The 25,831-nt window shown below is 42.9% G+C and overlaps 1 protein-coding gene and 1 non-coding gene across 2 annotated transcripts in view; both read left to right on the top strand.

Annotated features, from left to right (window-relative positions):
• The window catches only part of SPSB4 (splA/ryanodine receptor domain and SOCS box containing 4), a 235,948-nt gene that overhangs the window by 76,220 nt on the left and 133,897 nt on the right, over nt 1–25,831 (top strand). Inside the window, exon 2 of the mRNA XM_038750627.1 lies at nt 223–1,070. Coding sequence (XP_038606555.1) covers nt 377–1,070 — 694 coding nt within the window. The 5' untranslated portion in view covers nt 223–376. The remainder of the gene's footprint in view (nt 1–222; nt 1,071–25,831) is intronic.
• LOC119933587 lies at nt 16,434–16,571 on the top strand. Its single transcript, XR_005452574.1, has one exon. It is a non-coding gene; the product is annotated as a small nucleolar RNA SNORA7 (small nucleolar RNA).

Below are 25,831 nucleotides of genomic sequence, written 5' to 3'. Positions count from 1 at the left end.
TTCCCTGTCCACAGTGAGCTCAGGAACTCCAGATCCCATATTCTGGATTTGTGTCTGGAAGTCAGGGGTTTCACTTCTCTGCTTTTTCAACTCTCTCCCCCCGAAACTGTTTATCTTCATCTTTGAAAATAATCCAGGGCGGATCAGAATGTATTTCAAAATCCACGGAGGGTGGGGAACTGGTATCTTAAGACTAACCAAAATCCCTTGCCTTTCTTTCAGGAGTGGTTTTCCTCAGAAAGCAGAGGCTCCACAGGGCTCCGAACAGGAGAAGTAAATCTCTCCTGCTCGCCAAGTTGCTGGCACAGTGGGAAAGTGCTTTCATGAGGTAACGTTGGGCAGGAGTCAACCTCTCCTTTCTTCCCTCGGCGAAGCAATGGGCCAGAAAATCTCAGGGAGCATTAAATCCGTGGATGTGCGCGAGCCCCCTTTCCGATCGGTGAAGCGGGAACTGAGGGGGCCCGACTTCTGCAAGCCCGCGAGACTCGACATGCTGCTGGACATGCCCCAGGCCCGGCTGGAAATCCAGTACAAGCACGCCTGGAACAACGAAGACCGGTCCTTGAATATCTTTGTCAAGGAAGAAGACAGGCTGACTTTTCACAGGCACCCCGTGGCCCAGAGCACAGATTGTATCCGCGGCAAAGTCGGCTACACCAGGGGCTTGCACGTGTGGCAGATTCACTGGCCCACGCGGCAGCGGGGGACCCACGCCGTGGTGGGCGTGTCCACGGCCGAGGCGCCCTTGCACTCCGTGGGGTACACGTCTCTGGTCGGCAGCAACAGCGAGTCCTGGGGCTGGGATCTGGGGCGCAACAAACTCTATCACAACTGTAAAAACCAACCCGGGGTGACCTATCCCGTCTTCTTGGAGCCGGACGAGTCGTTCGTGCTCCCGGATTCCTTACTGGTCGTCTTGGATATGGACGAGGGGACGCTCAGTTTCATAGTAGACGGGCAGTATCTTGGAGTGGCCTTCAGGGGACTAAAAGGGAAAAAACTCTACCCGGTGGTGAGTGCAGTCTGGGGACACTGTGAGATCACAATGAGATACATCAATGGACTTGATCGTAAGTGTTGCTTGTGCACGTTATTTCCTCCCGCCGTCCTCTCGGGTAATTTCTCTCCCCTGCCATATATGCTATCGGCTCAGTGTGATGATGGGTCACTGGCTCCTCGTCCTTGTAACTCAAACTTCCCCCCATGAAGAGAGCAATGTCCTTTTCAATAGAAATTGAGAAGCACTGTGGCCTAATGGAAAGAGCACAGCCCTGGAAATCAGAGGACCTGGTTTCTAATTCTGGCTCCACCACTTGTCTTCTGTATGACCTTGGACAAGTCACTTAACTTCTCTGGGTCTGTTACCTCATCTGTAAATTGGGAATTAAGACTTTGAGCCCTCTGTGGGACGGGGACTGTGTCCAGTCCAATTTTCTTGTACCTACCCCAGAGCTTAGAAGCTCAAAACGATGCCTGGCACAGAGTAAGCACTTAAAAAATATCATAAAAATATAGAAATCTAACATGTTGCATTGCCTCTTGTCCCACTGGACTTAAGTTATATGATAATGTCTGTTAGCATCACCATTTTTTTCCCTCATCTAGGCATTAGGAGGATCATTTCCTCTTTCGGGTAGGTTTTATCATTGTTTTGGCGTTGTTCCTTTTTTGTTTCCTGCAGTTTTGGCTTACACACTAAAGCTGGTTAAAAATGAATCGTTAGTGGAGAAAAAAATGCCTCTTCACATTTCATTACCCTGGAAAGGATGGACAAAACTGATCCGACATCTTCATGTTTTTATAATAGAGATAGTGAACTATAGCCAGGTGACTGATGTTGGTTAGCTGATTTCTTGAAGAAACACTTTCAAAATGGTTCTTGAAAACTTAGTCCCCGTTCTCGACTTCGTTGGTTTTATTCCAGGGATATTTTTTGGCCATTTGAGCTAAAATACATTTTTCATGGCTGTTTGGTGAGCATTCAAATCCACAGAACACTAGGACATAAATATTCAGCCACATAAAAACCACCCTGCAGTTTATGAATTAAACCCCAGTGTTTCTGTACAGGAAACACTTAAATGAAGCTATACCAAATGAAAATCCCTTAAGAATGTTCTATATTTTAATTTGCAGTGGATCATCTAATTTCTCTCTGCTTCAGTTAGTTCATTGTTTATTAGTTTTACTTCTACTACCATCATGAAAACTAATCTAATAATTGACCCCATTTAAGCATACATTTTAATAAATACCCATTCTTCCTGGGAGAAAATTCCCACTCCTGAGAGGATAATTATTATATAAAGAAACAAAATCCAGAAAACTGTGTCTTCTCCTCAGTTGAGACAGGAAAATAGGGTAGAACTCCACTAATTCTCCTTGTGTGGTGGAATCATGTCTACCAACTCTGTATTATACTTTCCCACTTGCTGAGTACGGTGCTCTGACCACAGTAAGCACTCTATGCATACCACTGATTGATTTCAACTCCCTCAGGGTTGCTTTTAATCAACAATGGGATTTATTGGCTTAGTGGGTAGAAAATGGGCCCAGGAGTCAGAAAGTCGTGGGTTCTAATCCCAGCTCTGTCACCTGTCTGTTGTGTGACCTTGGGCAAGACATTTCACTTCTCTGTGCCTCAGTTAACTCATCTGTAAAATGGGGATTGAGGCTGTGAGCCCCATGCAGGACAGGTACTGTGTCCATGTCAATTTGATCATATTCACCCCAGAGTTTAGTACAGTGCCTGGCTTAAAGTAAGCACTTAACATATACCACAATTATTATTATTATTATTACCTCTTGTGTGCAGAACTCTATACTAGCTGCTTGGGAACCTGCAATAGAAATGAAGGTCATGGTTTCTGTCTTCAAGTTTGAAGTTCAGTGGGGGAGATAAACACATACCAAGTGTGCAATTATATATATTATATGAAAGTTAGAGGATATCTGCAAATGAGGAGTGGCTTTGTAGATGGGACTGGAAGGAAGGGAGGATCATATTTTATTGATTTGATGCGGGGCTGTGAGGAAGCTGATTTTTAGGAAGAAAGCTGTGGGTAGGAATGAGAGAATCAAGAACAAGGAGCAAAAATGTGAGTTGGCGTAATGGGAGGAAAGAGGGGATAGGTAAAATGAGAGAGCTGGAGTACCGTCAATGTCTTTTTGTCCAGCGTCGATGCCTTTTTGTTTCTTGTGTAGTCACTGGAAATTTTGGAAGATTGAGACATTGCAAACAGTGTCTTAAAATGACAATCTGAGTAGCTGTGTATAGGACAGATAGAAGAAGGGAGAGGCTTGAGGCAGGGAGGATGGAAAGGAGATTCATTGGAAGATAAGGCGTAATGTCCTATTTTGAAGCCTGCTCCTGACTTCCTAAGGCAACACTGGGACTGCCTAGAATCAGTCAATCCAGTAATACACGGTATTTACGGAGCACCAGCATAGTGACCCTGGATAGGCAACAGTGGAGGACTTTGGGGGCAGAAAAGGAGTGGGTTTCCCAGGAATGAAGATGGTTTGAGCAGGCACCCATCCTCTCGCCCATTTTCCTGTGACCCAGGAGCAGGCAATGTATGCTAGGGGTGTAGTCTATGGCCAATGGACAGAATGTCTCTGTATAGCTTCTGCAGACACTGCACTTTAGATACTCTTGACTAAGCCTGACTTAAGGGCAGGAGCACCAGCTTGAGAGTCAGAAGGCCTGGGTTCTAGTGCTAGCTCCGCCACTTGCCTGCTTTTTGACATGGAATACCTTAACCGAAGATATCGGGAACTTCCAAACACTAGTAGTCTTTAGAAATACAGAAGTGGCGGGGCCCAGTGGAAAGAGCACAGGCTTGGGAGTCAGAGGATTTGGGTTCTAATTTGGGCTCTACCAACCATCTGCTGAATGACCTTGGGCAAGCCACTTCACGTCTCTGGGCCTCAGTTGCCTCATCTGTAAAATGGGGATTCAATATGTATTCTTCCTCTTACTAAAACTGGGAGTCCCTTGTAGGACAGGGGCTGAGTCTGATTATCTTGTATCTATGCCAGTGCAAAGTACGGCACTTGGCACATCATAAGCATGTAACAAATGCTAGAATTATTAATTCTAGAGAGGATTCTCACTTCTCTAGAATGCTTTAGGGAGACACGGTCGGGGGGACGTTGTGACTACTTCCCTCCCTCTGGATGTTCAACTTCAATCTCAGTAAAAATTTACAATTTCATTGAGATATAAACACAGATTTAGGACTGCTCAACTTTGGAAAGAACAAAAATAAAAGACGAAAAAGGATTATCGTGCTACTCAATCCTGGCAAATGCAGAGCGGTGATGTTAGAAACTGCACAGCTCCTTCTGGACTGTCATTATTTCATCATTTCTTGCCTCCCAAAATAGGTGGTTAAATTACTTCCTATTCTCCTAGATTTATGAATTCACACAATCCCTAATTACTTGGTCAGGTCAGTGAATAAAGGGTTAGGATTTCATTTTGGATTTGGATGCTTGGGTTGGCTGATATTTTTACATGACCATGATGCAGTCTCAGGAGCGAATTCATTATCGGATGTGTATTATATTGAGGATTTTGTCCTCAAATCAAAGCGATACAGCACTAAGTGGCCCTTCTTTTCCAAGTGCCTCAAAAAGGAAGTATAGTATCTATTTAGAATTGCCAGTAGTTTGAACCATTATGCTGAGATATTAATGATTCATAACTGCGGTTTTGTGGAGGCTCACTACTAGGAGGGGTGGTTTTTACTAAGAAGCAGTGTGGTTTAGTGGAAAGAGCATGGAAGCAGGAGGCAGAGGACCTGAGTTCTAATAATAAATAAATAATAATAATAATAGCATTTATTAAGCGCTTACTATGTGCAAAGCACTGTTCTAAGTGCTGGAGAGATTACAAGGCAATCAGGTTGTCCCACAGGGGGCTCACAGTCTTAATCTCCATTTTACAGATGAGGGAACTGAGGCACAGAGAAGTTAAGTGACTTGCTCCAAATCACACAGCTGACAAGTGGCGGAGGTGGGATTCGAACTCATGACCTCTGACTCCAAAGCCCATGCTATTTCCAATGAGCTATGCTGCTTCTCTAATCCTGACTCTGTCACAAGCCTGCTATATGACCTTGGGCAAGTAAGTTCTCTGTGCCTCAGTTATCTCCTCTGTAAAATGGGGATTTATTGCATGTTCTCCCTCTTAATTAGACTGTGAGCCCTATCTGGGATCTGATTATCTGTATCTACACCAGTGCTTAGTACTATGCTTGGCACCTATTAAGCTTAACAAATGCCATTATTAATCAATTGATATTTATTGAGTGCTTACTATGTGCAGAGCACTATTCTAAGTGCTTGGGAGAGTGCAAGAGAATTAGCAGATGTATTCCCTTCCCATAATGAGCCCATAGCCTAGTTATTATTATTATTATTATTATTGTTATTATTACATAATAATCATCATCATCATCATCAATCGTATTTATTGAGCGCTTACTATGTGCAGATCACTGTACTAAGCGCTTGGGAAGTACAAATTGGCAACATATGGAGACAGTCCCTACCCAACAGTGGGCTCACAGTCTAAAAGGGGGAGACAGAGAACAAAACCAAACATACTAACAAAATAAAATAAATAGGATAGATATGTACAAATAAAATAAATAGAGTAATAAATATGTACAAACATATATACATATATACAGGTGCTGTGGGGAAGGGAAGGAGGTAAGATGGGGGGGTGGAGAGGGGGACGAGCGGGAGAGGAAGGAAGGGGCTCAGTCTGGGAAGGCCTCCCGGAGGAGGTGAGCTCTCAGCAGGGCCTTGAAGGGAGGAAGAGAGCTAGCTTGGCGGATGGGCAGAGGGAGGGCATTCCAGGCCCGGGGGATGACATTGGCCGGGGGTCGATGGTGGGACAGGTGAGAACGAGGTACAGTGAGGAGATTAGCGGCGGAGGAGCGGAGGGTGCGGGTTGGGCAGTTGAAGGAGAGAAGGGAGGTGAGGTAGGAGGGGGCGAGGTGATGGACAGCCTTGAAGCCCAGGGTGAGGAGTTTCTGCCTGATGCGCAGATTGATTGGTAGCCACTGGAGATTTTTGAAGAGGGGAGTAATATGCCCAGAGCGTTTCTGGACAAAGATAATCCGGGCAGCAGCATGAAGTATGGATTGAAGTGGAGAGAGACACGAGGATGGGAGATCAGAGAGAAGGCTGGTGCAGTAGTCCAGATGGGATAGGATGAGAGCTTGAATGAGCAGGGTAGCAGTTTGGATGGAGAGGAAAGGGCGGATCTTGGCAATGTTGCGGAGCTGAGACCAGCAGGTTTTGGTGACGGCTTGGATGTGAGGGGTGAATGAGAGAGCGGAGTCGAGGATGACACCAAGGTTGCGGGCTTGTGAGACGGGAAGGATGGTAGTGCCGTCAACAGAGATGGGGAAGTCAGGGAGAGGACAAGGTTTGGGAGGGAAGACAATGATGATATATAATAATAATAATAAAGATCCAACCTGGTATTAGGCACTTGGGAAGTACAGAATAATGAAGGGGTATGTTCTCTGCCCATTAGGAGCTTCACTCTATCAGGGGAGACAATCACATTTAAAACTTGAATAGTCTAAATAGAATGCATATATACTCATACCTTGTACCTCATCCCTAGTGGTTAGTACAGTGCTTGGCACTTAGTAAATACTTAACAAATATATTGCTTTCTCTACATATGCTCTATATGTTGCTGACTTGTACTTCTCAAGGGGCTTAGTAGAGTGCTCTGCACACAGTAAGCGCTCAATAAATATGATTGAATGAATGAATGAACAAATACCATTAAAAAAGGAGGACTGTGAAAATATTAAATTTTGAAATTCACCCCCCACTTGTTTAACAATAATTTTCAGCTGATATATATGTTACAGTGGGTAGGGACTGTCTCTATATGTTGCCAACTTGTACTTCCCAAGCGCTTAGTACAGTGCTCTGCACGCAGTAAGCGCTCAGTAAATACGATTGATTGATTACAGGGAGATTCTCTCACTTGAAAACTATCATCTTACAGCATCATCGAAGGTATTGCTTAAATCAACAGACAACAAAAATATTTGCAGAATGGGAAATGAAAATAAATGGAAAGAACACTTGATGTAATTGCTCGCTCTGGGGTTTTAGTGACCCAGGAAGACTAAAGCTGACATATATCCATCATGCTTTAGTGAATCTGGACTAATGAAGTCTTGCCCAGAAAAGCTGTGATTAGCCCACCTTTGAGACTAGAGCTCTGCAGTCTGGTTGCGTGGGATATTATTTTGCCTCATAGCTTCTGTCGATGCTGATGTTGACCTGAGCAAAACCAGGTTTTGCCCACCTCCCACACTAGACAGCTATTGTGTCACAAGCTGTATTCTTGTTAAAATATTTCCTTCTCCCCTCCTCCTTCACCTCACCCCATCCCCTTTGCTTTCTTATCCAGTGTCAGGTGTTTGAAGTGTAATGGGGCAGGTGGAATTATTGTTTTCGCTGTGAGTGTTGGGGCAAAGAGAAGACAGAGGTTTGGTGGAAGGCGCACGGGCAGGGAGAAGATGTGCCTCAGAGAGCCACAGGCAGAAGATGCCTGTGAGTATGTGTCTGGCTGAAAGGGCCAGTGAGATGATAATAATAATAATAATAATAATAATAATAATAATAATATTTGTTAAGTGCTTACTATGTGCCGAGCACTGTTCTAAGCATAATGGTCATAATGGTTGCACAAAAAGGTTGTCCCTGTTGGGGTGTTTCGTTTGATGTTTATGGAGCCCAGTTCTGGGTTCTCTTTTGCCTCCTTGTCTCTTTCCACAAAAGACTGTAACTCAGAGAGTCAATCCCTTTTTGATGGCAGGGTGCCATGCAGATCAATCCTCAGAAACTAACTCTCAGTTTTCAGTTGGGATGCAGCATGGTCGGAAGCTTTATTTACCAATGAATGGTATTTCTTTATGTTTTTAACAAGTGCCACAATTGCTGTTAATTATTATTAGTAAAATGCCAACATTTTATTAGGAGAAGCAGCAGAAAGTAGTGGATAGAGCAAGGTCCTAGGAAGTATAAGGTCGTGGGTTCTAATCCCAACATTGTCACTTGTCTGCGGTGTGACCTTGGTCCAGTCACTTCATTTCTGTGTGACTCAGTTACCTCATGAGCCCTTCTTGGGACAAGGTCTGTGTCCAACCTGATTTGCTTGTATCCACCCCAGTGTTTAGTATGGTGCCTCGCACATAGTAAGACACTTAAACAAATACCACAATGATTACAATTATTAAGTGTTTACTATGAGTCAAGTACTGTTCTAAGTGCTGGAGTTAATCAGGTTGAACACAGTCTCTGTCTGTCTCTGCTGGGGCTCACAGTCTAAGTAGGAGGGTGAACAGCTATTGAATCCCCATTTTGCAGTTGATTAAACTGAGAAGTCAAGTGACTTTTCCAAGATCACACAGTGGGCAAGTGTCAGAGCTAGGATTAGAACTGAGGTCCTCTGGCTTCCAGGCTTATGTTTTATACCCTAGACCATGCTCCTTCTCTAATTGCTGAGTGCTCACTTTGTGCAGAACACTATGCAAAGCACTTGGGGGAGTACAAAATAATAGAGTTAGTAGACATGATCCCTTCCCTCAGGGGGCTTACAATCTAGTGGAGGAGACAGAAATTAAAATAAATTCTGTAATTTAAACTACTTCCTCCGTCCTTCTTGCACTGGGTTTCCCACTTCCAGCTCTCCATGCAGCAGCTGCTTGGGTTTTTTGCCATTATTTATTTTTCTCTAATGTCCCATCTAGCAAAGCTGTGTTAGGATGAAAGTAGCTTTGATGCTACGAAACTAGCCTCATTTTATGCTAGGAGACTGACTCTGTTCTAATTGTTCATGATTATGTTAGAATGGAATATCTGAAAACATAATCAAATTCATAAATATTCATGAAGGATGACTCAGGTTGATGCTACTTGGAGTGTAGATAAGTAATCATGACTTAGTGAAAAGAGCACGGGCTTGGGAGTTAGAGGTAGTTGGTTCAAATCCCAGCTCTGCCACTTGTTAGCTGTATGATTTTGGGCAAGTCACTTAACTTCTGTGCCTCAGTTGCCTCATCTGTAAAATGGGGATGAAGACTGTGAGCCTCACGTGGGACAACCTGATTACCTTGTGTCTACCCCAGTGCTTAGAATAGTGTTTGGCACATAGTAAGCACTTAACCAATACCATCATTATAATTATTATGATTAATCAGGGAAAGCTTCATGCAGGAGGAGGGATTTTCGGAAAGCATTGAAAATGGGGAGAGCTATGACCTACTGTGCTTTATTATTATTTTAGTATTTAAGTATGTACTATATGTCAAGTACTGTACTAGCTACTGGGGATAGATACAAGATAATCAGGTTGAATGCAGTCCCTCTCCCATCTGGTGCTCAAAGTCTAAGTAGGAGGGAGAACAGGTATTGAGTCCCCACCTTGTGTCTACCCCAGTGCTTAGAATAGTGCTTGGCACATAGTAAGCACTTAACAAATACCATCATTATAATTATTATGATTAATCAGGGAAAGCTTCATGCAGGAGGATGGATTTTCAGAGAGCATTGAAAATGGGGAGAGCTGTGACCTACTGTACTTTATTACTATTTTAGTATTTAAGTATGTACTATATGTCAAGTACTGTACTAGCTACTGGGGATAGATACAAGATAATCAGGTTGAATGCAGTCCCTCTCCCATCTGGTGCTCAAAGTCTAAGTAGGAGGGAGAACAGGTATTGAGTCCCCAGTTTACAGATAAGAGAACCGAGGCAAGAAGTTAAGGGACTTGCCCAAAGTCACACAGCAGGCGAGTGATGGAGCCAGGCTTAGAACTCAGGTCCTTTGACTCCTAGGCCCAAGCCCTTTCCACTAGGGCACAAAGGGAGAGGCAGTTTCTGGCAGAAGGCTCAGGGCGATCGAGTGTTCAGAGGTGGGAGAGTCAAAAGTGAAGCACAGTAAAATTGTGAATTGAAGAAGAACAAAGCATGTGAGCTGGGGAGTTCAGTCCATGTTTCCCCACTCCTCAAGAACCTCCAGTGGTTGTCCATCCACCTCCGCATCAAACAAAAACTACTTACCATTGTCCTTAAAACATTCAGTCACTTTACCCTCATCTACCTTATCTCCCTGATTTGGTAATATAACCCAACCCACAGACTTCACTCTTTTGATGCCAACCCTTGATCCTGTCTCTCTTGATACTGACCTCTTGTCCACGTCCTGCCTCTGGCCTGGAAATCCCTCCCTCTCCATATCTAACAAACAATCACTCTCCCCCATTTTTAAAGACTTATTTAAAACCTATCTCCTTTGAGAAGCCTTCCATGACAAGTCTTCATTTCCTCTTTTCCTACTACCTTCTGTGTCATCTTGCACTTGGATTTGTACCCTTTATTCGCCCCTCCCTCAGCTCCACAGCATTTATGGCATATATGTACATATCTTTAATTTATTTATATATATTAACATCTGTCTCCCCCTTTAGGCTGTAATCTCCCTGCGGGCAGGGAATGTGCCTACCAACTCTGTTATATTGTGCTCTCCCAAGCACTTAATACGATACTCTGAACACAGTATGTGTTCGGTAAATGGACTGATTGATTGAAGAGTGGATATGTAAACTGATAGCTTTGAAGTCAATGATATGGGGTTTCTACTTGTGCCTTCATTTCACCCAAGTATATTTTGGGGCATGAACATCAGAACAAGTTGAATGGCGAAATAGGCAAAAGCCAGTCAAGTCTGGATCATTTTATAAATAATAATAGTAAAAATCAGATAATGGAATTTGTTCAACTCTTACTATGTGTCTAAGCGCTAGGGTAAATATAAGTTAATCAGATCAGGTATAGGTCCTTCCCCAAGTGGGCCTCAGAGTCTTAAGTAGCAGGGAGAACAGGCAATGAATCTCCACTTTAAGGTGGAGACACAGAGAAGTTAAGTGACTTGCCCGATGTCCTAAAGCAGGCAAGTGGTGGAGCCAGGTTTAGAACCCAGGACCTCCAACCCCCAGGCCCCTGTTCTTTCCATAAGTCATGCAATTTCCTGTGGCCTAGTCATTCACCTCTGAATTTGTGTTGTCTAATTCCTTTGAGATTTTGTGTTTTCATTCTTCTGCCTGCCGGTGACCCTTTCATACCTTAAACTGGTGTTTTACCTGAGGAACACTTGTAACTCTTAGCTTCAATACATCCTGCATCACCTTTAAGCTTAGACAGAAAATGTCTTCCGTCTAACTCCACTCTCCTGCTGTAATTTAAGTCCCATTTCCAGCAAGCCACAGGGAAGGTGATCATGAGGAAGATCTGACTTGTAAGGATGATGGATAGAAGAACAAAATCCTCCTGGAGATGATCTGAGGGGTTAAAAAGTATAGACGGGTCTCCTGTCTGGAGTCAGAGCACTTGGATTAATGTGTTCCTGCACTATGATTTTAAAATATTATCTCACAACCGTCCTGGTCAGGGTGTCAGAACTGATATATAGTCAACTCTCAACAGACTCTGATAATGGGACTAGGTAAATAACACCCACAGATAGTCCTCATCCATCACTATGGCCATAGGTGTTGCGTTTCTCCCCCCTGCCCCCCATCCTTTTTGGCTGAACTCTTGACAAGCGGCAAAATGGACGGCTTTGGGTTTCCTCTCCATCTGGTCCTCCCCTCTGGCTGGTGGAGGTACTAATGAGTTCACTCAAGATTGGGATTTCTCTGGTCTCTAGCCACATTGGGATTGAATATAATGGTATTGGATAAGTGCTTACTATGTACCAAACGTTGTGCTATGGGCTGAGATAGATACAGTTTAATCAGGTTAGACACAGTCCCGGTCACATGTGGGTCTCACAGTCTAAGTAGGAAAGAGAAAAAGTACTCAATCCCCATTTTCCAGATGAGGAAACAGAGTCACAGAGAAGAGAAGTGACTTTTGCGAAGTCACAGAGCATTTAAATGGGGGAGTCAGACGTAGAATCCAGATCCTCTGACTTGCAGTCCCGTGCTCCTTCTATTAGGCCACACGGCTTCTCCGATTACAAAGTGACTGTTTTTTGAGCAGGTTGACATCTAGATTTCATAACGTTCTCTAGCTCTCACAGGATATATTTCAACACGTGGGGTCAAAGAGGCTTACATCTGAATAATAGCAATAATGGTATTTGTCAAGCTCTTACTATGTGTCGAGCTCTGTACTAAGCCCTGGGGTAGATACAAGATAATCAGGTGGGACACAGTCCTTGTCCCACATGGGGCTCACAGTGTTAATCTCCATTTTACAGATGAAGTAACTGAGGTGTGGAAAAGTTAAGTGACTTGCCCAAGGCCACACAGCAGACAAGTGGTGGAGCTGGGATTAGAACCCACGGCCTTCTGGCACCCAGGCCCGTGCTCTATTCACTACGTCATGCTGCTTCTGCAGCATGGCAAAGAGTTGGCTAACTTGGGGTGCCACTTTCTTTAAAGTGGGAACTTTAACTCACATAGGGACCTGTGTCTTTGGCCTAGCAATGGAGATGTTTTCTTTAAGTAGACTCTATAATGGAATTCTAATAATAATGACAATAATAGTGTGTGTTGAGCCCTTACTATGTGTTAAGCACTTTTCTAAGTGCTGGGGTAATAATAACAATAACAGTATTTGTTAAGAGCTTACTATGTGCAAGGCACTGTTCAACGTGCTGGGGGGAGGATACAAGGTGATCAGGTTGTCCCACGTGGAGCGCACAGTCTTAATCTCCATTTTGCAGATGAGGTAACTTAGGCACAGAGAAGTTAAGTGACTTGCCCAAAGTCACACAGCTGCCAAGTGGCAGAGCCAGTATTAGAACCCATGACCTCTGACTCCCAAGCCTGGGCTCTTTCCACTGAGCCATGCTGGGGTAGATCCAGGTAGTCCTGTTGGACACAGTCCCTGTCCCACATGGGGTTCACTGTCTTAATCCCCATTTTATAGATAAATTAGCAGGGCACAGGGAGTTTGTGACTTGACCAAGGTCACCCAGCAGACATCTGGCTCTGCCAGTTGTTATTTCTATCAGGCCACACCATAATTATTGGACTAATATTATAAACAACAAATTGAAATGGTTTGCAAGGTCTTATGCCAGAGTTTTTTTTTTTATTTAAAAAAGGGCCAAGAGATCTTTGATACTGAGATATAAAATACAAGAAGGGAAACCTTTGCATTGATAAGTTTTAAATTTCAAAATATTGATTGAATTAGAATGGCTGAAAGAATGTCAAACTCTAATGTTCAAGCCAAAAGATCTTTATCTCTCTGGATACAACCCATGAAACACTGAAGGCAAGAGGGATTTGGCAGGGTTTGGAGAACTATTACTAAAATGAAGGCTCAGCAGCATAATTTGGTGTCCGGCCAAACCTATTATTTATGAAGGCAAGAGCGAAGTTTCAAGGATATCAACTCATGATGAGCAAAATTCCAAAACTTCACAAACTGGCCGACTTCTCAAACTTCTAAAGGATTCTAGACTAAAACTGCTGAGATGTTTCTTCAGCTTGGAACTAGACTGGTCCCTTGGATAATTCCAAACTGATAAATCCAGCTTTGTTTCATTGGGTCAAGTCAGGGCCAAATCCTTTCTGTGTCTATTTTATAAATAACCTTGAGTTACCCAAGGTTTACTTTAAATAACGCAGCAGTAGCATTCAGGGTTTAACTTTGGTGCATTGAATAGTTATATTTTGGAGTACACTGCTAGCCCTTGGCCAGTATGTCAGCAAAACGACTGCAAATAGGGTATCGTTATCCAGAAGCCTTCCTAGATACATGGAACAAATGGTAACTTCACATCTGGAATGCCATTCAAATGGACAGAGATAGGATACATACGGGAATTGATCAGCCAAAGATTTTCCCCCTCTGTGTGAATGAATTTCCTGGTCATGCTATCTAGCTGTCTCAGCACCTTATGAATAGTTTGACAAGCACGCATTTCTCTCATTTATATGTGAGTGCTTTTGTCTGATTGTTTGGCTCTCTGTGTATGTTTGACTGACTCGGTGGCTTGTAAACACAGTGTGGAGAATAGCGATGTCTTATTTTCCTTCAGATCTCCTTCAGCATCTGGAGCAGTGTGTTGTACCTAGTAGGAGCTCAGTCACTACTGCTGAGGCTATTCACTCATTTATTCAATCATAATAATAATAATGATGATGATGGCATTTATTAAGCATTTACTATGTGCAAAGCACTGTTCAAAACACTGGGGAGGTTACAAGGTGATCAAGGGGCTCACAGTCTTAATCCCCATTTTACAGATGAGGTAACTGAGGCACAGAGAAGTTAAGTGATTTTCCCAAAGTCACACAGCTGACAAGTGGCGGAGTGGGATTTGAACACATGACCTCTGACTCCAAAGCCCATGCTCTTTCCACTGAGCCACGCTGCTTCTCAATCATATTTATTGAACATTTACTGTGTGCAGAGCACTATACTAAGCGCTTGGAAAGTACATGCTTGGCACGTAGTGCTTAACAAATACCATTATTATTATTGTTATTGCTATTATTATTATTACAATTCAGCAACAAAGAGAGACAATCCCTGCCAACAACAGGCTCACAGTCTGGGGTGTGTGTATCAATACAAGTAAATAGACATCAATATAAATAAATAGAATTATAAAAGTATACATATCTACATAAGTGCTGAGAGGCGGGAAGAGCAAAGGGAGTGAAGCATGGTGAAGCGGAAGGGAGGGGGAGTTGAGGGAAAGCGGGACTTAGTTTGGAAAGGCCTCTTGGAGGCTACTAATAAACAACTTATGCACAGACAGGCAGACAGACAGACAGACAGACAGACACACACACACACACACACACACACACACCCCTCCCCCCTTTGACCATTAAACTTCTAGCCCATTTTATACTTGTGACTTTGAATGCTAGCTAATCAAATCTGAACTGAACACCTATAAATTAAATGGGTACCTGTCCCCCAGTTTTCTCCATTCTACAGTGAAAATGGTCTGAGAAGTTAGAGGCAGAAACAAAGGTTTATTAAAGAAATATCTCACCTTAGTCATTGCATTTCACTTAAACAGCCTGGAAGCAATATCTATTTGACACAGCCTCTCTAAATGTAGTCGTTTAGAACTTCAACAAAATAACTAAATGTAAACATTCCCTTGGCTCATTTTTCATAGATCCAGGTTTTGATGCTAGAGGCCATGCTTTTATTCGTATCAATTATGGAGCATCACATTTATTTGGATACTCATTGCTTCTATTTTCCCAGTAGTTTGCTTTTGGGTAAATCATTATGTGAAGAAAACACTATTTGTCTATAGATGTGAATGCCTCAGGACACTGACAAATCAGTCCTGTAATACTGAACTAGGAGAAGCCAGGACAGAGAAGCAGCGTGGCTCAGTGGAAAGAACACGGGCTTTGGAGTCAGAGGTCATGGGTTTGAATCCTGACTCCGCCACATGTCTGCTGTGTGATCTTGGGCAAGTCACTTAACTTCTCTGGGTCTCAGTTACCTCATCTGTAAAATGGGGATTAAGATTGTGAGCCCCACGTGGGACAACCTGATCACCCTGTATCTTCCCCAGCGCTTAGAACAGTGCTTTGCACATAGTAAGTGCTTAACAAATGCCAATTATTATTATTATTATTATTTTGTAAAATCAGTGATTGACCAAAATAATATTTTTTATCTCTGTGTCTTTGCTCTTTATAATTTACCAACTAATGTATTTTTCTGTATATCCCTAGTACACAGTATATCCCAATGTCAGTGCACCTCACCAATAATAATTTATTGACATCTATTCTGTGAAGAACACTATGCTAAATGTTTAGTACAGTGCAAAAAAGTTGATAGTCATGGTACCTGCTTTCAAGAAGCTTACAGTCTGGCAGCGGAGACAGGCACTAAAATAAATTACAAGTAGAGGGAAGCAAGAAAGTTTAAAAATCTGCTCTTAAGTGCTACAGGGAGAGTGCTGCTTCTATTAGTAATGCTGCTACTACTACAATTACCCATCTTTTTTTAATGGTATTTGTTAAGCACTTACTTTGTGTAAGCTCATTGTAGGCAGGGAATATGTTTGTTTACTGTTGTATTGTACTATTCCAAGCTCTTAGTACAGTGCTCTGCACACATTAAGTACTCAATAAATGAGTGAATGATTGAATTTGGGTCAGGCACTATACTAAGCACTGAGGTAAATATAAGATAATCATGCTGGACCCAGTCCAAGTGCCCCATGAGGCTCTCAGTTTTAATCCCCATTTTTCAGATGAGGTAAGGTCGCGCAGGGGTTTTTCCTGTGTGTCCAAGGTCACATGGGGACTTTCCATACTGATAAGGGCAGAGCAGGCTGGCGGGACACTTTGATGGATTTTTATTGCACCTTCATGTCCTTGCCCCCTCTCAGGGCTGCACCTGGAGAGTTTCCAGTACTCTACCAGTCTTGATGCTGGGAGGGAGAGTCAAGCAGGGGCAAACCCATTCCATTGCTAGCTTGGCCAGTGGCTAGCGAGTGGAAGGCAGTCTGCTACAAATCAAAACTCACCCATGCTGGGCAGCAGCAGTGTAGGAGAGAGCCAAGGTGCAGAGACTCGAGTTTACTGGGCGGAAGGAGGCAATGGTGACAGTGAGCCCATTGTTGGGTAGGGACTGTCTCTGTATGTTGCCAACTTGTACTTCCCAAGTGCTTAGAACAGTGCTCTGCACACAGTAAGCGCTCTTCCTCCTTTCAAAGTCCTATTGAGAGCTCACCTCCTCCAGGAGACCTTCCCAGACTGAGCCCCCTTTTTCCTCTCCCCCTCCCCATCCCCCCTGCCCTACCTCCTTCCCCTCCCCATGGCACCTGTATATATGTTTGTACAGATTTATTACTCTCTTTTACTTGCACTTATTTACTATTCTATTTATTTTGTCAGTGATGTACATCTAGCTTTACTTCTATTTATTCTGATGACACCTGACCACATGTTTTGTTTTGTTGTCTCTCTCCCCCTTCTAGACTGTGAGCCCGTTGTTGGGTAGGGACCGTCTCTATATGTTGCCAACTTGTACTTCCTAAGCACTTAGTACAGTGCTCTGCACACAGTAAGTGCTCAATAGATATGATTGAATGAATGAATGAATAAATACCATTGAATGAATGGTAAACTACTGCCACATTTTTGCCAAGAAAACTATGGATCCACTACCAGAGGGATTGCAGATGGAGAGTGGGTCATTCTGGGAGAGATGCATCCGTGGTGTCGATGTGGGTCGGAAATGACTCAATGGCATAAGACAAGACATGCCCTCGAGGGTATGGCAGCACTTGGAGTGGCCTATTGAAGACTGGAACAAAGTTAGATGTGTGCATCCTCATCCAGAAGGGCATCACTATAGTCCTTTAGGGCAGCTGAGCTATGGAGCAGGTTTTGCTTGGCTACAGTGGAGAAGCCCCCTCCTTGCACAGACCTGAAACAAATGTTCCACTTGGACTAGTACATCACAACACTCCCTACACATTTGGGGCTCAAAGTCGAGGTTCATTGCATCATCCAAACCATTTGTTGTAACTTTGCATGATTTAGTTGTTATTTTTTCCCCAACCTCTTTAATGGAAACCTAGGGCTCTCCTTCCAATGGAACAGAATAGCTGCCTGAATAAGAAGGCAAGATTAGGATTTGGAAATTATTTATTAGACTCCGCTTGATGGGGCAATTGGACTCATTCAACATCCAGTAAATTCTCTAGACTGTCAGTTGTGGTCAGGGAACGTGTCTATCAGCTCTGCTTTCCCAAGTGCAGAGTACAATGTTCTGCACACAGTAAGTGCTCAGTAAATGCCATTGACTAGTTAATGAGAAGCAGCGAGGAGTTAGTTGAGAAGCAGTGTGCCTCCATGGAAAGAGCCCGGGCTTTGGAGTCAGAGGTCATGGGTTCAAATCCCAGCTCCACTGATTGTCAGCTGTGGGACTTTGGGCAAGTCACTTAACTTCTCTGTGCCTCAGTTACCTCATCTGTAAAATGGGGATTAAGATTGTGAGCCCCACGTGGGACAACCTGATCACCTTGTATCCACCCAGTGCTTAGAACAGTGCTTTGCACATAGTACTCGCTTAACAAATACTATTATTATTATTATTATTATTAATGAAGAGTTATATTGGTTTTAAGCTTCCACTGCAGTTGAGGATAGGAACAGTTGTGAAACTAAAATCCATAGATGTATCTCCGAGCCTTATTAGCTCCGAAGCTAATTGCTTCGTATGGAAAATGTGGTGGAGACTGCTGGTCATATGTCAAGAAGCAGTGTGGCTTATAGAATACAACACAGGCCTGGCTTATTGAATACAACATAGTGCTCAGTATAGTGCCCGACCCAAATTCAGAAGGACCTGGGTTCTAATCCCAGGTCCAGACATTCATTCATTCATTCAATCATATTTATTGAGAGCTTATTGTGTGCAGAGCACTGTACTAAGTGCTTAGGAAGTACAAATCGGCAACATAATCTGCTGGGTGACCATGGGCAAGTCACTTAACTTCTCTGGGCCTCAGGTTCCTCATCTGTAAAATGGGAATTAAGAGTGTGAGCCCCATTTGGGACAGGAACTGTGTCCACCCTCATTAACTTGTACCTACCTCAGTGCTTTGCACATAGTAAGCATTTAACAAGTACTATTATTATTATTATTATTATTATTATTACATGTCAGCTTTTTCTAGCCACAGCTGCCAAGTGGTTCAAGTTCACCCTCCAAAGTTCCACCCTCCAACACCAAGGATGGTGATGGAATTAATCTCCCAGCATCTCCAGGTCCTGAGACTTCATGACTGAGCCCTGAACAGCCGCTGATTATAGTGCTAGTGGTTTGTGCAGCTCCACTTGTTCTCTCTCACCCCTTCCAGGTGCGTGTGTACCCCGGGGCAGGGAGTGCAAGAGCAGGGAGGGGACAATTTACAAAATAAATGAGTGGTCTTCATCCACACTAGCTGCTTATAGATGAAACTGTGTCTAGAACCCAGTTGTCCTGATTCCCACAGCCACACTGAACCAACAGCAGAGCTCTAAAGGGTAATATGTATACAATGAGATACTCTTCTGTCAAACTTTGTATCGGGGCTGGGCAAAATGGGCTCATTGAGTTTCTTATCTTGTAATTTCCCTTCTGAGCAGGGTTGAAGTCAAAGGGAGGGAAAGAAAGGGCTTGTATAACTCATAAAACAGGTCATTAGCCCCTGAATAACTGACTAATGACATTAGTAACTGATTCAAGGGAAGTTCTTTTTCCCGGGAATCTAGCTAGGATTTACCTCTATTCAGAAAGTGTGTGTAAATTATGCAAATGTGATATTTGGGTGTAATCAATTGATCAGCAGTATTTAGTGAGTGCTTACTGTATGCAGAGCACTGTTCAAAGAGCTTGGGAGAGTACAATACCCTAGAGTTTGTAGACACATTCCCTGCCCACAACAAGCTTATGGTCTAAGAGATGCAGTTTGATTTTCAAAATAAACACGGTCGCTGAGAGATATGTTTACCTGGATGTATGCATGTCAAGGTCCCCAGCCACACAGCATGTGGTAGGCCCCAAACTCAGTCTCTGCCATCTCTTTGGTTGCCTGCATCTTTTCATTCATTCATTCATTCAATCATATTTATTGAGCACTTACTGTGTGCAGAGCACTGTACTAAGCACTTGGAAAGTACAAGTTGGCAACATACAGAGATGGGAAAGTACAAGTTGGCAACATACAGAGACGGTCCCTACCCAACAACTGGCTCACAGTCTTGAAGAGGGAGACAGACAACAAAACAAAACGTGGACAGGTGTCAAGTCATCAGAATAAATAGAAATAAAGCTAGAAGCAGATCATTAACAAAATAAATAGAATAGTGAATATGTACAAGTAAAATAAATAGAATAGTAAATATGTACAAGTAAAATAAATAGAGTGATAAATCTGTACAAACATATATACAGGTGCTGTGGGGAAGGGAAGGAGGTTGGGGGAGATGGGGAGAAGGAGAGGAAAAAGGGGGCTCAGTCTGTGAAGGCCTCCTGGAGGAGGTGAGCTCTCAGTAGGGCTTTGAAGGGAGGAAGAGAGCTAGCTTGGTGGATGTGTGGAGGCAGGGCATTCCAGGTCAGGGGAAGGACATGGGCCGGGGGTCGATGGCGGGACAGGCGAGATCGAGGTACAGTGAGGAGGTTAGTGGCAGAGGAGTGGAGGGTGTGGGCTGGGCTGTAGAAGGAGAGAAGGGAGGTGAGGTAGGAGGGGACAAGGTGATGGACAGCCTTGAAGCCAAGAGTGAGGAGTTTTTGCTTGATGTGTAGGTTGACTGCATCTGCAGCCCTGCCTCTCCCTTTGGCTGTGTGTTCTGTATCTTCATCAGGGGCATTGTGCTCTCCCAAGCATTTAGTATATTAAAGTAATATATAGTACTCTATATGACATAAAGTATAGTATACTATACTGTACTAAGCGCTTTGGAGAGCATAGTAGAACACAATCAGCAGACACATTCCCTGTCTATAACCAGCTTACAATCTAGAGGGGGAGATGGACCTTAATATGAATAAATAATGTATAATTTAAAGTTGTGCACAAGTGCTGTGAGGGTGGGGTGACTATCACATGTCCAAAGGTCACAGATCCGAGCACGTAGATGGCACAGAGGGGAGGGCTAGCTGGGGAAAAGAGGGCTTAACTGGGGAATAGTGATGATGATGGTGGTTGTCTGGCCATCTCCCCATCCCATGGAAACACAGCCGGTCAATGGCACAACTCCCACATTCCGGGAAAGCCTGTTGTTTCCAGAACACTTGGATAGCTTCAGTTCCAGTACAGTACAGTGCTCTGCACGTGGTAAGTGAAGCAGCATGGCTCAGTGGAAAAGAGCACGGGCTTTGGAGTCATAGGTCATGGGTTCAAATCCCAGCTCCGCCAACTGTTAGCTGTGTGACTTTGGGCAAGTCACTTCACTTCTCTGTGCCTCAGATCCCTCATCTGTAAAATGGGGATGAAGACTGTGAGCCCGCCGTGGGACAATCTGATCACCTTGTAACCTCCCCAGCGCTTAAAACAGTGCTTTGCACATAGTAAGCACATAATAAATGCCATCATTGTTCTTATTATTCTTAGTAAGTGCTCAATAAATATGATGGAATAAAAGTTCCGGTTAGAAACTTATTTGACATTCAGCGTTAAGTCATAGCCAGCATCCAGATCAGCTGAAAATGGTTGAAGTGAATCAGTGATCTGTGAATAACCCTTGGTGTGTGATCCATGAGATTGAAATCCATACAAACCACCCTACACCTGGTGACTAGACTCCTTCCCAGGCTGAATGAAAAGAAACATGGTTTGTTAGCTTCTTGCATTTCAAGAAACAGTAAACATGAAGTCCCATACCGTGCTGCATCCCACTGGAAACTGTGCATCAATTCCCAAGGAAAGACTTAATAAAAAAAATAATAATAATAGGAATGATTCTGGTATTTGTTAAGCACTTACTGTGTGCCAGGCACTGTATTAAGCGCTGGAGTGGATACAAGTAAATCAGGTTGGACACAGTCCCTGTCCCATGTGGGGCTCACAGTTTTAATCCCCATTTTACAGAAGAGGTAACTGAGGCACATCATCATCAATCGTATTTATTGAGCGCTTACTGTGTGCAGAGCACTGTTCTAAGCGCTTGGGAAGCACAAGTTGACAACATATAGAGACGGTCCCTACCCAACAGTGGGCTCAGAGAAGTAAAGTGACTTGCCCAAGGTCATACGGCCGACAAGTGGTGGCTGGGATTAGAACCCATGACCTTCTGGTTGCCAGGCCCATGCTCTAATGACTATACCATGCTGCGCCAACTTTCATGGAGCCCTGCTCTCTTTGAACCAAAGCTTTGGATGGAAGCAAAGCTCGCAATGTATATAGAATATGTTTAGCTAATAATGATAGTAAATAATAATCATAATTTTTAAGTGCTCATTATGCACCAAGCACCAAGGTGGATATAAGATAATCACATCCCACATGGGGTTCACAGTCTAGAAGGGAAAAGAGGTAGTGAATCCCCATTTTGCAGATCGAGGCACAGTGAAGTGACTTGTCCAAGGTCAAACAGCAGATAATTGGCAAAGCTGGGATTAGAACCTGGGTCAATCAATAAATCAATCAATGGTATTTATTGAGTGCTTACTATGTGCAGAACACTGTATTAAGCACTTGGGAGAGTACAATGCAACAGAATTAGCAGTCACGTTAGGTGGTAGGTCCTCCGACGTCTGGGCCCAAGATCTTTCCACTAGACCACACTGCTTCCGTAATGCCACTGTTATTATTAAATCGGGTTAAAGGAAGATTGACCAAGCGAGGCCTAATGGTTAGAACCCAGGCTTGGGAGTCAGAAGGACCTGGATTCCAATTTTGGCTCCACCACCCTTCTGCTGTGTGACTTTGGGCAAGTCACTTCTCTGTGCCTCAGTTGCCTCATCTGTAAAATGGGTCTTAAAACTGTGAGCCTGTAAACTCGTTATGGGCAGGGAATGTGTCTGTTTATTGTTCTATTGTACAGGAGCTTAGTATAGTGCTCTGCCCACAGTAAGTGCTCAATAAATACAATTGAATAAATGAATGAATATGTGGGACAGGTACTGGGTCCCATCTGGTTAATTTGTGTCTATCTCAGAGCTTAGTTCTGTGCCTGACACATAGTAAGGCCTTAAAAGATAGCATTAAAAGGAGAAGACTTTATCTTTCAGAAGTTTCCTGCTTTAAGAAAACAATGAATACTTGTCCAAATCTTTCCAAAACATTTGTCAAATTAATTCTTGGTTTGCCATCAATATTTTGGGTGCTGTTCCTCTTTTTCTTATGCATTGTTTGTTTTTAGATCTGCTTACTAAAATGTATGCCCAGTAAAGTTCTTGCCATATGAATAGCACCATGGGAGAGTGATGTTTTTGAGAAAATATTAGATCCTTTCCTTTTCCAAACTCCTAAATGGCTATTGATGGTCTATTTTCATGGGATGAAATTTGACCAGAAAGGTATTGCTAGGGGATTGGAAAATATTATACATATAGCTCTAGCTAACACTTCATTTTATTCAGTAGCTATAAATAGATGAGAGAAATATCCATGTTTATGCAGTTTGCGAACATAGCTTGGCTTGTCTTCCTGACATTTTAATCCAAACACCACCCAGTTACTGGCACAGGGAATTGCAACCTTTCATACAACATATGTTATAATTCCATTTTGATCTTTCTGTTTTCCCCTTTACACACATGATCAGAATCAAGAGTGGCAGTCATTAATCAGCTTTCTCAGTGAAGCTGTTCTCCTTGGGTTTTTGTTGAATACAAAGATGTACTTATAATCGATGAATCCATGGTATTTATTGAGTGTTTACGGTTTGCAGAGAACTGTACTAAGTGCTTGGGAGAGTACAATGCAAAGAAATTGGTAGACACCTTCCCTGCCCATAGCGAACATCCTTCTTAAGAAAGTAAATGGCCAACAGTTTTCTTATGTACTATTCTTTTTTCAGGGTGGCTTTTCTTAATTAAATGGAGGACAAACATTTTGCTCATTATTGTGCCACCTTAGAATAATAGAAAATGGATGAATTGAAGGCCAATTATTCAAATAGGCTGATTATCTGAACTGAGAGTCCATTGTTTAATAAAAGATAATGATAATGGCAAGATAAAGTTGGGCCAGCGCCAGTACGAGATTCCCAAATCTCATTTTCTTTGGTTATCTAGGTTTTTGATGCCCTAAATGATACTATCCACTGGCCTAGGTAATATGGATAATCAACCTCGCTGTATCATTCTCTTCCTGGATTTGAACATCTTCCACTAGCCCAAATGGTGGCGATTTATAATACCCTGTGTAAGTTAGAGCCTGTGAAATGCAACTTTGCTCACTAGAATACATTCCTGAACATCTTGCTCAGTGTTTTTGATACTTTTTTTGTCTGTTTGTTTTGCTTTGTTTCTCAACTGGACAGGGTTTTGGCTTGCTTATTTCTCCCCATCTGGCTTTGTCCTACGTTATACATCTTCCTAGTGTTTGTGCAGTCTCACCTGCTTATGCTTTGCATGTGAACTGTAATGCTCTGAGGTTAATTTCAGTCTGCCAAATCACTTCTGAACAGCACCCTTGCAATTAAGCGAGGCAATTTACCAGCCCACCCCCCTTGTTATTTTTAACCTTCCTAAAAAACCCTCCAATGTACACAATTATGGGCTGTTTTTCTATTCATGAGGCTGAAATAGTTATTTGCCCATGAATATTTCTAACATTTGAGAGGGAACTCAGCTGTGTCATGATGCATATCCTCATTATACATTGTGGCTGGGACTTGACTAAGGATTTAGGATATAGCACAATGTGGTCTCAGAAGTTATGGTATTTGCAGGGCAGTATTGAAATATTTGAAATATTCCCTTCCTCTGACCCATGCATATTGTTGCTATTCATATGATGGTTTTCCATTAGGCTTCACCAGGTTTTTCTTAAAGTATTTGAGAGAATTGGTTTCACCCTGAATAACATTAATGCTTAAAAAACAGTTGTGGCCTAGTGGAAGGGGCACAGCCTGGGGAGTCAGAGGTTCAGGGTCCTAATCCCGGCTCTGCCACCTATGTATGCTGTGTGACCATGGGCAAGACACTTGACTTTTCTGCTCCTCAGTTCCCTCATCTGTAAAATGGGGATTCAATACCTGTTCTCGCCTCCTACTTAGACTGTAAGCCCCATGTGGAACCTGATTATCTCATATCTACCCCAATGCTTAGTACAGTGCTTGGCACATAGCACTTAACAAATCCAGTCATTAAAACAATTTCAGTAGATATTAAATTCAAGAGCGATTCATTGAGCATCCCCTGTGTTCAGACTCCTTAACAGATGCTGGGAGGAAGAAGGAAAAAAAAGCAGAACCTGTGATTCCCATTGTCCAATGCTTCCACATTAGTAGGTGAGATGGGCTAAACCCAATGTGCAATCAGCAAATCAGTGGTATTTATTGAGCACTTACTGTGTGCAGAGTACTACAATAAATGCTTGGGAAAGTACAAAACTAGATGTAGAATGCAAGAGACAAAGAAACAGAACAAGATGAGTGTATAAGAAGGCAAACAAACAAAATTTACAAAGATAAACTCATTTGGAACTGGCGACTATTAAAACACCAACAGTCAAATGGGAATACTCTGAGAAGACTTCGGGGATGAGGCGAAAGTTGTGGTTTGGCTCGCTTGTCTTGTCCTTTGATAATAATAATAATAATAACAATAATAATAATAATAATAATAATGATGTTGGTATTTGTTAAGCACTTACTATGTGCAAAGCACTGTTCTAAGAGCTGGGGTAGAAACAAGGTTGACAAGTCATCTCTGACCCATAATGACTTCATGGACACATCTCTCTCAGAACACACCACTTCCATCTGCAATCGTTCTGGTAGTGGATCCATAGAGTTTTCTTGGTAAAAATATGGAAGTGGTTTACCATCGCCTTCTTCCGCATGGTGAACTTGAGTCTCCACCCTCAATTTTTTCCCACGCACAGGTGAATTTTGACTGGTAGCAGAATGTCTTCCGCTCGCTAGCCACTGCACAAGCTGGGGTTGGAATGGGTAGGCCTCTCATAACTTAGACTGGTATAGTACTGGAAACTCTCCAGGTGCAATCCTGGGTGGGGATTTGGCTTGCAGGGGAAGGTAATCTCTAGGGATTGTATTCTTTGAAGTTAGAAATGATTACATTAAAGCCACCGCTGTCATGAAAAAAAATGGATT

The sequence above is a fragment of the Tachyglossus aculeatus genome, chromosome 1 (genome assembly GCF_015852505.1).
Source record: "Tachyglossus aculeatus isolate mTacAcu1 chromosome 1, mTacAcu1.pri, whole genome shotgun sequence".
Lineage (NCBI taxonomy): Eukaryota > Metazoa > Chordata > Mammalia > Monotremata > Tachyglossidae > Tachyglossus > Tachyglossus aculeatus.
This window is presented reverse-complemented; position numbering and strand designations above follow the sequence as displayed.